The 14158-nt window shown below is 36.6% G+C and overlaps 1 protein-coding gene across 2 annotated transcripts in view; it reads left to right on the top strand.

Moving 5' to 3' along the window:
* LOC120350085 (vesicular acetylcholine transporter-like) overlaps positions 1-10287 on the top strand; it is a 24133-nt gene extending 13846 nt beyond the window's left edge. The window contains exons 2-3 of one of the 2 annotated variants that reach the window (XM_039422239.1): positions 5486-7413; positions 7444-10287. In XM_039422239.1, coding sequence (XP_039278173.1) covers positions 5705-7413; positions 7444-7600 — 1866 coding nt within the window. In that variant the 5' untranslated portion in view covers positions 5486-5704 and the 3' untranslated portion in view covers positions 7601-10287. Of the gene's footprint in view, positions 1-5485 lie in introns of both variants that reach the window. The other variant, XM_039422238.1, reaches the window with a different exon arrangement.
* The last annotated feature ends 3871 nt before the right edge of the window (positions 10288-14158 follow it).

Below are 14158 nucleotides of genomic sequence, written 5' to 3'. Positions count from 1 at the left end.
TTGCAGAGCTGGGAAAGGATAGCGCTAACTGCTTTGTTAAATGATGGACAAGGATAGCAGCACCAGTGTTAATCAAATACTGCCATTATAACGTGTACCTCACTATAGGAGAGGATCAAATCAGCACCCAATTAACATCGGTTTGCTATCCTTGTCTAGCATTGGACAAAGCCAATAGCTCTAAACTCCCCCGCTTAAACTTTGGCACGTTACGAAATCGTTTGAACTAGTAGTTCTGTGAACAGTAGACCTTACGCAGTATTCTCATCCACAAGTACCTGATTGAAACTATAGACCTTATGGAAATACAACAATAGACTGGCTTCTCCACACATCTGTGTAATCACTTGTCAGCTGATTCATGATGAATAATTCTACAGTCGGATTTTTACTTCAATAAAGGCGTATGAAGGAGGCTCTTATTCCCTTTTATATTATGCTTGGAATGCAAAATTTCCAAAAACCTTGTATATTCGTCGACGCGCAATTAAAAAAGGAACATACCTGTCAAATTTCATGAAAATCTATTACCGCGTTTCGCCGTAAATGCGTTACAAATAAACACTAGCCGTCAGGCTCGCTTCGCTCGCCATATCCGTCTAGCCAGGGGGCTCCGCTCCCTGGACCCCCGACTGGATCGTCCAAGTACGAGATCAGCAGGCTCGCTTCGCTCGCCTGAATTTTTCATTTGAGCATTTTTATCATATGTTAGAACAATCCAGTCGGGGGTCCAGACTAAACAGCTGGCTAAACCGATATGGCGAGCGAAGCGAGCCTGACGGCTAGTAATATAATATTCCCAGGATTGAAGTAGCAGTGCCCAATCAATTTTTCCGCGATAAATGCATTTAAATCTTCAACTTGGTGCCAACCTTACAAAGTCAACACTCAACTTAATGCCAACCTGACAAAATTATTAATTTAGTTGCCAGTTAACAACTGTTTCGAAGAGGTACTCTATCTAGATTATAGTTCTATAGTAACATATGATATGGAAATTCAATTATAATTAAGAGATTGGGAGAAGAAGAATATACATGCTAAAAGACGAACTTTAAACCCTTAAAACAACCCTTAGAGTTAAAATATTGCCAAAAGATTTCTTAGTGCGCCTCTAAAGGGCCAACTGAACATACCTACCAAATTTGAACGTTTTGGTCTGGTAGATTTTTAGTTATGCGAGTGAGTGAGTCAGTGAGTGAGTGCCATTTCGCTTTTATATAGATATAAACATTCAAACATTTGAACATTCAAACATTTAAACATTAAGAGAAATGCCAAACCATCGACTTGAATCTTAGACCTCACTTTGCTCGGTTAATCATATGAGTTATTTGAGTGATCATGATGTGTTTGTCTAGTTCCAATCTGAGAGGACGGCAAAGACGTACGGCATAGGGCATACGTACGGCATACGTACGGCATACGTACGGCATAATATAACGACGGCAAAAACTCGTACGTTCAAAAATCGATGTGTGTGTAACTAGCTTAAAAGGGAGAATCCAGAGGATACATACCTCAATTATCACAGGTCTTCCATTGATTAATCACGTAGAATAATTGTTACAACCAGTTGAATAAATGTTACAACATGGCTGTCACCTCAAGGTAACTGGTGGAAGTAACCAGGTTTCACGCATTAGTGAATACATGTTCTCTTTCGAGGCACGTTTCCAGACAAAAATCCCTTTGAAAGAAGAAAAGCTTTAGACGAAAGAGAAACGCTCCTCTGTGAGTGAGGGTTGTCCTGAATGGGGTAAGAATGAAAGGAGAATAAAGAGAAAGGAAATAGGGGATGCTGGAAAGGAAAGGAGAAGGATGCAGTAGAGGGGAAGAGAAGGATAGACTGGATGGGGTGAAAGGAAAGGAGAAGGATGCAGGAGGAAGGGAGAGAGAATAGAGAGAAAGGGAATAGGGGAAGTAGTGATGAAGTGGAGAGGAAGGCAGAATGATGCAGGAGTGGAAAAGAAAAGGATAGACTGAAAGGAAAGATGCTGAAGAGGAAAGGAGAAGAAAGCAGGAGGAAGAGAGAAAGAATAGAGAGAAAGGGAATGGGGGATGCAGGAGAGGAAAGGAGAAGTATTTAGGAGAATGCAGAAGAGTGAGGGAGAAGGATGCAGGAGGACTTCAATCAGGAAAGGAGAAGGATACAAAAGGAAACGATAGGGGATTTGTAGGACTGAAAAAGGCCACCACACACTCACTACTTGGCTTTCTTCTAACAAGCGATGTAAGCTTTTGTGTGCTCCCTGAGAAGTAATTTCCTTCTTTTATTTGGTCAAACTCCCTTTTCCGTATCCGTGTCACTGTATCCTGTGTTGGGAAATTGGGGATTTAAATATTTCTACTAGTTTATTCTTGACTTTCCAATGTTTGTTTGATCGTTTCTTCCAGTTTGGCTGCTGTAATAATAATAATAATATCGAGTGACCTGGCTGGCTCAGGTTGGTGTCAGAGTTTTCAGGTCGCAACTGATCAATTTCAGGGCCTCTGACATGACCTAACGACTGCTTTTTAGGCAGCCGGGACCGACGGCTTAACGTGTCCCGTTAGGTTTGGCTGCTGTGAAGATACTGTATTCGTTCCTCCGCTACGTTTTAACACAGTCAACACAAAACATGATAAAAAAATCTGGTGTGGCGCACTCACACAACTTTCCTTGCCGTTATGAAAATTGATCACCTGACGCTAGTGTTCACGCGCATCTCAAGTCTATTATTCAAAAATCTGAGCCAGCTAGTGACAGGACAATATCGCTGGAGACACACGAAGTCTGCTATCTCTTCATAGAATGATCTAATGTAATCAACAGTTTGCAATTTAATAATCACATTTTCTCGAATTTCGAGCTCATTTTCAATTTTAGGTGGAAATGTTACATAACATAATTGTAGAGATTTTTATGCTCAATCTTTATCACTTGAAAATTTTTTCAAACAATTATTGTATCTGAAGCCTGATAATTGGGAATCTAAAATCAAACTTTGCATAGATGAGGCGGACCTTCTGAATTTTTACAGTTATGGGACTTGTGGCAGTTGATAGAGCTTATCAATGACTATTTTAGGTATAAATTCGATCAAAATCGTTGGAGCCGTTTCCGAGAAAATCGCGAAAAACCCTGTTTTTGACAACATTTTCGTCATTTTAGCCGCCATCTTGAATTGCACTTAATCGAATTTGTTCGTATTGGATCCTTATATCGTAAGGACCTCAGGTTCCAATTTTCAAGTCGTTCCGTTGATTGGGAGATGAGATATCGTGTACACAGACGCACATACACTCATACAGACCAATACACAAAAACCACTTTTTCGGACTCAGGAGATCTTGAAACGTATAGAGATTTAGAAATTGGGTTACCTTAATTTTTTCGGAAAGCAATACTTTCCTTACCTATGGTAATAGGGTTACCTTGCTCTAATAACCTAATAACTTCGGTTCTAGTTTTAAATGTTATGGATATATTGGTATATGTATTATAACAAATGTTAGAACAAGGGAGAAGACAGAAACATGGGAATGAAAAATATGTTTATAGCATTCTTTTAGTATCAAGAAATGAAAATCTGAGTACCATTTTTTCGACATTAATGTCATTATCAAGTGTGTAATCATAATGATACTCACTTGATAATGACATTAATGTCGAAACATGTCGTGAGTATTTTTTTTTAAATGGTACGTGGATTTTCATTTATTGATATTTAAGAGTAGCCCTAACAAGAAAAGGTTTTTTTTGTTTATGATATGTTATGGATCCTTGATCTATGTAATGAACTCAATATGGTATATAGACCTAGATCATTGATAACATGATACTATGATATATGTCTTGATATCAAGACATCAAGATATAGCTCCTGCATCTATGTGAATCAAGTAATATGATAATATGATTCATCAATACAACAATTAATTCATCTACAAATCAGTATCCAACTATCTAGCTCTAACTAAAATATGTTCCAGTAAATTCTAACAACAATCTGAAAATATTGCTTCAGTAACAGTATTTGTTTCTGAATTGTATCACTTGTACGGTAATTGAAGTTTCACATTCATTTTCATACTAAAGCTGCGTTTACACCAAAGTTATTAACAAAATGTTTATTTTTCCGTCCTTATAGATTCTATTAGATTGAACGGAACTTGACAAACACATATGCACATCATGTGTATGATAAGTTATGTTCAATCTAATAGAATCTATAAGAACATTTTATTAATAACTTTGGTGTAAACGCAGCTTTAGTAATACATTTTCAACGGTTACATTTTGGATTGAGGGGATGGAACTATTTGGTAAACTTGTAATAGAGAATTATGAATATTTGAAACCCTATGCAGATACTGCCATATAGAAAAGATGAATATATCTTCATCATTCGTCTTTGATGCTAGTAAAAATTATCATAGACGACTAATGAAATGAACTTGCTATTATTTTCTCTATGGTAAGACTGAGTAGTGGGCAAAAGTATAACCGTGAGCTTCACATAAATGGGACTCACGTAACCATATATATAGGGTGGGTGAAAAGTCCGAGATATCGGACTTGATATCGTAAAGTAGTATTAATTTCAATTTGAGTAGGATCCCCAATCACACCCACTGTCAATTTACCTTTGTGTATTAGATATTAAGCCGTTCTCGGACTTTTCACTCACTATGAATGTTTCATAGCAAAGAACATTCTACAAAATAAAATTTATACATTACAATCATTTCATCCTCATTTCTCTTTACAAGAATTTTGAGGGCTGGTTCCTAATCAATGTAAAATGCAACTGAAGGTGAACTTTGACTACAAAAAAATGGGGATATTGATCAGAATCACCAATACAGCCTCCCTGAGTTTATGGCTGAAGTATCCAAATGATTTTTAGTGTCATCATATTTTTGTGTTGGAAAGTACAGTATGGAAATAGATGAATGTTTTCTCATAATCATTCTCAAACAGTAATTTTTCACAGCGATTGTCTTTTGTGTGATAAACCAGTGTTTACATTTCAGATTCCTAATATTCCATTTACCTTTTCTCCCGAATCTATCTCTATCTCAAACAATAACAATGATGAATGACCACCATGATCTCACACCTTTGATGATGAGATACAAAAGAAATTATTGGAAAAAAAATTAAAGCTCGCTTTTTTATCGAAACTATGAATCTCAATCTTGTATATTGTTTGGGGAGAGAGATCTCTCCTCACAAAATTCTGTTCAGATTTTTGTTGAATTTGATATCTGGGGAGGTTATCAAACTCCCTGATTTGATTCAGATTGTTTCAAATTATTAGATTTGAATTTGAATTAAATTATTTCAAGATAAAATTCAGATTGTAACAAGTCTCATTGGAATTGTTATGGGGGAGATAAATAGACTTCCCCTTATGAGATTCAGATAGTTTCGGGAAAATTCGGAGAGACTTTGCGTTCTCACGATTAATTTTGGGTTTTGTTTTGTATCTTTTTGAAGGTTTGTGATCATGGCGGGCGTCACAAAGAGCGTCGTGGTGAGCGGTGGAGGTGTATCGCGAGACGCGTTTCGTGCCTAGGGCACACCATCTTCAACAACCGAGTGACCTGACCCAAAATGGCGCTGCCGTCGTCAACCAACCCATTGACCGCCTGCTGAGACTAGGAGCCGTGTTTTGGGCACACCATCTTCAACAGCGGCTGAGTGACTCGACCCAAAATGGCGCTGCCGTCAACCAACCCACTTACCGCCTGCTGGGACTACGTGGGAGTTCTCACTGTCCCAGTAGTCAACCTGGAGGTCAAAGAGGTAAAGGACATAGTATGGGAGAAGCTGCAGGAACCTAAATCGCAGCGGAAACTGGTTCTGGTGATTGTCTCCATAGCGCTACTATTGGACAACATGTTGTACATGGTCATCGTACCCATCATACCAGACTACCTGCGCTACATTGGTGCCTGGGGCGAAGAGGAAGCCCGCTTAGCTCACAACCTCAGCTTACAGGGGAAACCACGACACCACTCACACCACGGACAGGACTCCGCCACCGGTATACTGTTCGCATCCAAAGCTATCGTGCAGCTCATGGTGAACCCATTCTCTGGTGCACTGATTGACAGGATAGGCTACGACATTCCTATGATGATCGGGCTAACCATCATGTTCCTCTCTACAGCTGTATTTGCTTGTGGTAGAAGCTACGGTGTACTATTCTTTGCTAGGAGTCTACAAGGTGTCGGTTCTGCTTTTGCAGACACCTCAGGTTTAGCCATGATAGCTGACCGTTTCACCGAGGAGAACGAGCGGTCGAAAGCTCTGGGTATTGCACTAGCCTTCATCAGTTTTGGGTGTTTAGTAGCCCCGCCGTTTGGGGGTGCTCTGTATCAGTTCGCTGGTAAAGAAATGCCTTTTCTAATCCTTGCATTTGTATCACTAGCTGATGGTTTCATGCTGCTCATCGTAATGAAACCTTTCAAACAACAAATGAAGGAGGCGAGAGAGTATGATGCATCAAAGAAAGCTGGGGTACCCATCTGGCAACTCTTCATGGATCCTTACATCGCGGTGTGTTCTGGAGCATTGATGATGTCCAATGTTGCACTAGCCTTCCTGGAGCCTACAATATCCTTATGGATGGAGGACAACCTTACCACGGACAACTGGAAGATTGGGATGATTTGGTTACCTGCGTTCTTTCCCCACGTTTTCGGGGTGGTACTGACTGTGAAAATGGCTAGAAAATACCCTCAATACCAATGGGTAATGGCTGCTGGCGGCCTAGCTCTCGAGGGTCTATGCTGTTTCATAATACCCTTCTCCTCTTCCTACAAAGTCCTCATGATACCCATTTGTGGTATATGTTTTGGGATAGCTTTGATCGACACAGCACTGCTACCCACTCTGGGTTACCTAGTAGACGTCAGACATGTATCCGTGTATGGAAGTATCTATGCTATAGCTGACATCTCATACTCGTTGGCGTATGCTGTAGGGCCTATAATCGCGGGAGGGGTTGTGGAAGCTATAGGCTTCACAGCACTCAACTTTGGGATAGCGTTTTCCAATCTACTCTATGCACCGGTTCTGTACTACCTGAGAAACATCTACGACTTCAAACCGTTCGAAAACGAGGCAAACATCCTAATGTCTGATCCTCCCGACAAACAATACCAGACGTACACGATGCAAGATCAACAACCTGTGCAAGGAGACTTCAAGAATCACTTAGAATACACGAAACACCAGGAGCAGGATAACGGCTACTCCATGCATGATGGAGGGGGGATGGAGGAGACCAGTTTAGATAGACAGATGGGTGGGGGTGATGATTCATATCAGTACAACAACTATAAACAACCTGATCAACAACAGTACAGATACCAGCAACAACAGGGGGGCTACCAACAGCAGGATTATCAACAACAGGGGTACCAACAGCAGGATTATCAACAACAGGGGTACCAACAGCAGAATATTTCAAGGCAGCCTGATTACCAGGCTCCAGCTCGACCCCCTCCACCTGGTTCACAGGGGGGAGAAGCCACTAATCCCTTCAGGAGAGCTGAGCCTACCGAGAGACCAGCCGATAAGAACCCTTTCAGACAGAATTATTAGACGAATAATTAAATTAATAAATAATGTATGCTGTTGGGTTACTGAGAAAATTAATATCTTTGATATCAAATTGTTTCTGTTATGTTCTAAGATACCAATCTGAGAGACTTCTCTTGTTCTGTTCGAACTATTCCAAAACGTTTATCAAATCTAAGATTAAGGGTATTGAAAAATTCGTTTTCGATGTGATTTCAGAAATTCATGACAGAGTTATTGGACGATTAATTAAATCGATGAATGTTTAGTATTTGGTTACTGAGAAGATTCACTTATTATTTGTTTTGTTCTGACAGAATATCTTTGTTCATTTCAAACTATTCAAAAACGGTTCATAAACTCAAGAATAAGATTATTGAAACATTCGTTTTTGATGTGATTTCTGAGTTTCAAGAGATAATAATACAATTATTAGTAACTAATATGAGAAGGCAGAATAATAGTTATATTGGAATATATATCGTCTACGAATTTCAAGTTACTAACCAAAATATAAGCTGGATAGACTTGAGATATGATTGAAATGTGATAAAAATTTAGAAGAAGGTTTTAATCAAACCTGAACTCAAATGAACAGTACGTTGTAGTGATTTCAAGGAATATGTATTTCAACAAAAATAAATGGTAACACGAAATATTGGAATTGAAGTATCGGTTATGATGTAATAATTATTATGAGTTCTAAATAACAATCGTATAAATTATGTTAGATAAGTTTCGAATGATATTAAAGTGTTAAACGTCGTAGATAGAGGTATCTTGATATAGTTGAACAGTTACATTGATAGATAAATAATAAATTGAAACAATTGTGTATAGTGTAAAATTATAATTCATCATGTTATATACTACTTATCATTAATTGTATGATAGATGGCTACTTGTTATAGACTTATCATATCTTTATCGTGAAGTTAATCTATTATATTTGTGATTTCAGTTTCAAGTTAAACTGTAACTAAATATTATTATAAATATGTATCATGTGTAAAATTGTATAACCGTTGTACAGTATAGATGTAATTTGAATTTTTATTGTAAAAATGTAATTAGCCTTTGAATCTTGTCATAGAACTCGGCTCATAATAATCTTTTAGCAATTATCGATACATATCATCAATTGGGTAGTAAGAGAGTTTAAAATTACGAGTATAAATGGTTATGAATGCATTATGAGTGGATGAGAGTTTGTGTATTATCATAATTATAGAATTTGAAGACTTATGCTAGGTAATAATATGTTATAGTTAACAAAAATTTAGTTCTATTTGTATATAATTCTTTTTATTGTATTTTGTTTACTTTAAAGTGGGGAAATACTCACATTCTTTGGTGTCGCAACGACCGTTTCGTGCTGGTGTTGCACATACTCAAGATAAACAGAAACTCAAACCTCACCAAGGAATGTGAGTGTTTTTTCACTTAGAAGTTATCTATTTCTATTGTAACTTCCATTCTGAGTATTCAGTTATTCAAGAACTACAATAATAATTTATCTCAATTATTGAGATTCTATTGTATTGTAATATTCTCCGTTTGCATTTAACAGTTATAGGCTATTGCAGTTCTTATAGAGTTCATTTTTACAAGTAATTTGTTACAATAATTCAATTCGATGAGTTACTTTCTTTCCATGTCCCATGTTGTAGATGAGAAATTTTTTCCCACAGGTGGAAATTACTGAGATATTGCAATTATTCAAATGCTAATGAATTTATAATTATTATTAAACGAAAGTCCAAATTAAATGCAGTAAATCACCTCGGAGACTTCTGCTACTGCAAATATTGACAACAGGGTAAACAGCTAGCATTTCATCAACAGGCTAGAATTTCCATCAAGCTGTTGTCAATATTTGCAGTAGCAGAAGTCCTCCAGGTGATTCACAGCATTTAATATGGTTTTTCGTTTAATAATAATAATTATTGATTCCTTTTCCATTGTTGATTTCCTCGCTCCGGGAAAAAGTTGAAAGATTGAATCTGATTGAGATCCCGGTGTCAGTTGTTACATTATCAATCTCTGATGAATTAAAACTAAAATGAAGATAAACAGAAGGCCGAGCACTCTTATTGGTGGAAGCCCTGACCTATCAAGGTGATCGTCTCCCATTGGCCTAGACAAGCCCCTCCCCTATTAGCGGTTCATACAAATAAATGTTACGAGAAGGCGATACAAACAGCAAACAAAACAATGAAAGATTATGAAATAGTTAAATGTTACGCTCTTTAAAATGCTACTTTATTTCTACACAACAGGAATAAAATAGCTTTCCAATGTATTATGTTCGATAACATAGAATACTAATGAAGAATCAAGGAAGATAAACCTCGTTAACCTTTTAAAATGAATTGATAAAACCCAATTCGAATGGGGAATCAAGGAAGATGAAGACTCCTGAGCCTTCCGAAGTAAATTGATAAAACCCAATTCAAAAGAGTTGAAATGCGCACAATACATACACGCACATCAATAATATATTATTGAATAATAAAATCAAAGTATAATCTCTCAAAAACTGGATACAACCTATAATTAACCAACATGAATAATCAACTCAAATATTGTAAAGTTACAAATAATATTCATTTTACTTCAAATACTCTATATAGTGAGGTCCACGTTATAATGGCAGTGTTTGATTAGCAATGGTATTGCTATCCTTGTCTATCATTCAACAAAGCAGATAGCCCCATCTCTTTCTCATTTTGCTCTGTTGCCAGATCGTTTTTTTAACAATGTAGAATTAATAATTAATTGAAAAATATTTCATATTTTATTGTGTGAATTTATTATGAAATAATTGGAAAATAATAATTTATTGCTTAATAAAATATGATTGATTATTTTAAACGAGAATGAACAGTTACATTAGCAAACCTGTATCAGCAACCGTTTATAGAAGGCATAGACAAGACAGAGGTTCGGCAACGTTGTTCTCCTATCTTTCTCCACTGCCATTGTAACGTGGACCTCTATCTCATCTACAGGATGGGTAACTACTTCTTAGTAACTTATAAATGTTTTGTGCAATATTGTTTAATTTCTTCTTGTGTTATATCCATTGCTACTCCTATTGTTATAGTTTTATTATATATTGTTTTCTTTCATTGTATTTTGGTGTGTTGTGATTGAATTTGATTTAATTGAATTTTATTGATTGAACATATTTTTTCTAGTGATAAGATTTAGAATTAAGATCTGCTTATCAAAAAGCAAAACAACCAAGTGAATACATACATATCATTACTTGAAGCCTGTACTACTTAATAAGAGTAGGGAACTAGTCTGAAACTTAGAATAAATTCTAGAATAATGTGTAATCTTATTTAAGCGAAATGGATGTATAGAAAGTAAGATAATGGAAGGACTATCAGTCCAATAAACATGATCTAGTATACATGACTAGTATACATGACTTTTCTGAATTCCATCTGAAAAGCGTTACTGAAATAACATACGATCATGTTTCAATTGAAGAATACAAGCCATATCATTAGAATTAGCCTAATTACTCAGCATTTTCAATAGATATTAGTCATGAAAGTATTTTTGTAAACTATTTGAATGTTAGAGTAGATTTTTGAAACGATATTCTCCCAAAATCCAACTTCTAATTAAGTTAACTGATTGTTTTAATTTTGCTTCCGAAATATTTTCATTTCACAGTTGACCTGAGAATTTTTAGTTTCCTTCCTATTCAAGATCTGATTCCTTACCATGGTAACATTGAGGGCTGGTTGCACAGAGTTCTGTTAAATAAGAATCATGAATGAATGCCACACGAGAACAAATTCTTCATTCATTCATACAATAAGTACATTATCGAAATGATAGGGAGAGAAAAAATAACTTAACCTTGTGCTATTCCTCTCCCAAATTTAGATAAGGTTACATATAGTCCGAAATAGGACTAGAAAGGCTTTTCCGTAGAAAAATCTATTTAAAAAGTATTTAATCACAATTAAAATTCAACAGACCTCTGGGCAACTGGGGCTGGGATTGGTGAGGAATAGAAACACCCTTATTATCAAAACCCTCCAATCAAAAACTCCCCTTTCCACTGGTGAATCTTTAATTTTCCACCCTATCTCTCTATTTTTAAATTTCTCCATTTACGTGGTAAATCGGTGTTAGAATAGTAATTCGATGTGCACTATTTTCGGAAAGAACTGTTAACAGTGATGTTGCCAGTTCTACTATAAGTCCTATCACTTTTCCCTCCAGAACAGAATGATGATGAAATACTGCTTTTAGCCGTCGCTAAAAGAAGTACACTTACTCTTGAATTCTTAGTGCCGGTTGCACAAAAGTGGGTTAAATTTTAACCGTGATCAATTCCACAAGAACCAATCCGAGAAGCCTTCTCTGATTGGTTCTCGTGAAGTTAATAACGGTTTAAATTTAACCGACTCTTGTGCAACCGGGCCTTACTTGTAAAATATTGGTATTGCTTGTTGTTGGTGTTATATATAGATAAATGGCTCTTCGCAGCACGTTTCAGCAATAAAAATATAGACATATTTTGAATGTTAATCGAGTTTTATAAGTAGTAGTAAAGTGGGAGGGATGCTTGAGATAGGATAAGTTTATGTGATAGGTTTAAGTTGTAATTTTGAAGCACTGTATGTTTATAAAAAATGTTATGCAGTTTTGATGTAGGTACCTAAGTATGGTGTACAGAATAATTGAATCTGATAAGTTTCACTATTTATTAAGTCGAGTAAGGTGGGAGACGATAATGGCCGGGCCTTGTGTAATAATATTATAGCATATGCAGTAAAACTATAAATTCTGTGAACTTGAATAAATTTAAATTAAACCGGAAATATACCGTATGAATGTACGTGTGTAAGCTCCAGGTTGAGAATGCATGATGATGAGTATGTTAGAATTAGATTATCCATTATTAATTTCAACACTAAGATTTGAAATATTTTAGGGATGTTTAAAACGAAAATTCCAGCATTTGAAATGGATCACTGTTTTAACAATAACTTTTTATTGATCTCAATAGTTGATCCTAATTAATCTTATAATTGGAATACAGTGGTTTGAAGTTTAAATGCTTGCAATAAAACACTATGTACTTTAATATTGGTGGTGTTTTTATCACATCAGGATTCCCTCAACTGAGGAAAACTTTGAAAATTCATTGGTTACATTGTGAACCGTTCTTATACTTACAACCATTGTTAATCGGTCTTATAATGAATCACAACCACTTTTATGTGGTACCTATTGTCATAAAAAATACAATCTATTTTCAATCAATACTATTTTCTGTATAGCTTTTCTCTGCTATTGTTAACCCGTCTTTTCGACTCTCATTCTTGAACTAAACAAGTTCATACCATAGAGCATAGACTAATAATTAAGATTCATTTCATTTTTTCTCTATGGTCAACCCCAACGGAAGCCAATCCATTCTTAGCGTGATTAGATGATCCATCCAATTCATTTACGCCACTCTGCACAGAAAGCAGCTGTTTTCCAGTCCCTACGTAGATCTGAAAGACACTGTTTGCAGATGATTCTCGTATGACGTCAGAACAGGTTTCTTTCCGGCCGCTAAATGTAGGCGCACACAGATCGTCATCGGACGGATGGCACGCATCGGACGGATCGGATTATTTTATTTGATGCATTGTTTTCAATTGGAGTGCTCATACCTGTCCGCATCCGTATAGGTATGCGCACTCCAATTGAAAACAATGCATCAAATATAATAATCCGATCCGTCCGATGCGTGCCATCCGTCCGATGACGATCTGTGTCAATACCTACTATTACTTTACTATTACTATTACTATTAAGTAATAGTAGGTATTGTCTGTGTGCGCCTACTTTTACATGGAACTAAGAAAGGTGAAAGAGAAATGGTCTTTAGCATTGAGAGCTGATGTATCAGATTTTCGGATAGATATTCACATGGTGTAACCTACTCAAAGCTGATGCAATGCATCTATTTGTTGTCTCTTTTGATTTAAAAATCATCACCTAAGCCAAGCTAGATGACAACTCTACTTGACAACATCAGCTGTTGGAATGCACAAGAGACCCACGAAACCGTCTCACTTCTTGGCGTCAGCTATACCTGTAGTGTGTCGAAAAATATTGTACGCGACTCCCTCAGAAAGGTGTTTACGGTATTCGGATAACATATTCACGGGCTCGGCAAGCCTCGCCCGGGAAACTATCCTCATACCATAAACACTAACTTTCTGTGCTTGTAGCGTAATATACTATTTTGGATCTCTTTTCGCGAAATGGAAGCGAATCACTAAATTTGGAAATAGTCTAACATAAGCAGCTCCTCTTCTCTATGTTGAAAGTACACTTAATATCCCAATGTTTTATGTATGTTTTTGGTAGTGATTGCTTATTCTTTAAAAATTTACATTTCAGTGTTGAGATGTTATTGTCAGTGCCTATAATACTCAAACTTTTATAGTAGCGTATCAGAAAAACTCTAATGTCGATAGGTCGATAGGTCGATAGGTCGATAGGTCGATAGGTCGATAGGTCGATAGGTCCTCTCTCGATAGAAATGAAAGAACT

Source organism: Nilaparvata lugens, chromosome 2 (genome assembly GCF_014356525.2).
Source record: "Nilaparvata lugens isolate BPH chromosome 2, ASM1435652v1, whole genome shotgun sequence".
Taxonomy (NCBI): domain Eukaryota; kingdom Metazoa; phylum Arthropoda; class Insecta; order Hemiptera; family Delphacidae; genus Nilaparvata; species Nilaparvata lugens.
The sequence above is the reverse complement of the archived record's forward strand: the minus strand, read 5'-3'. Positions and strand labels throughout refer to the sequence as shown.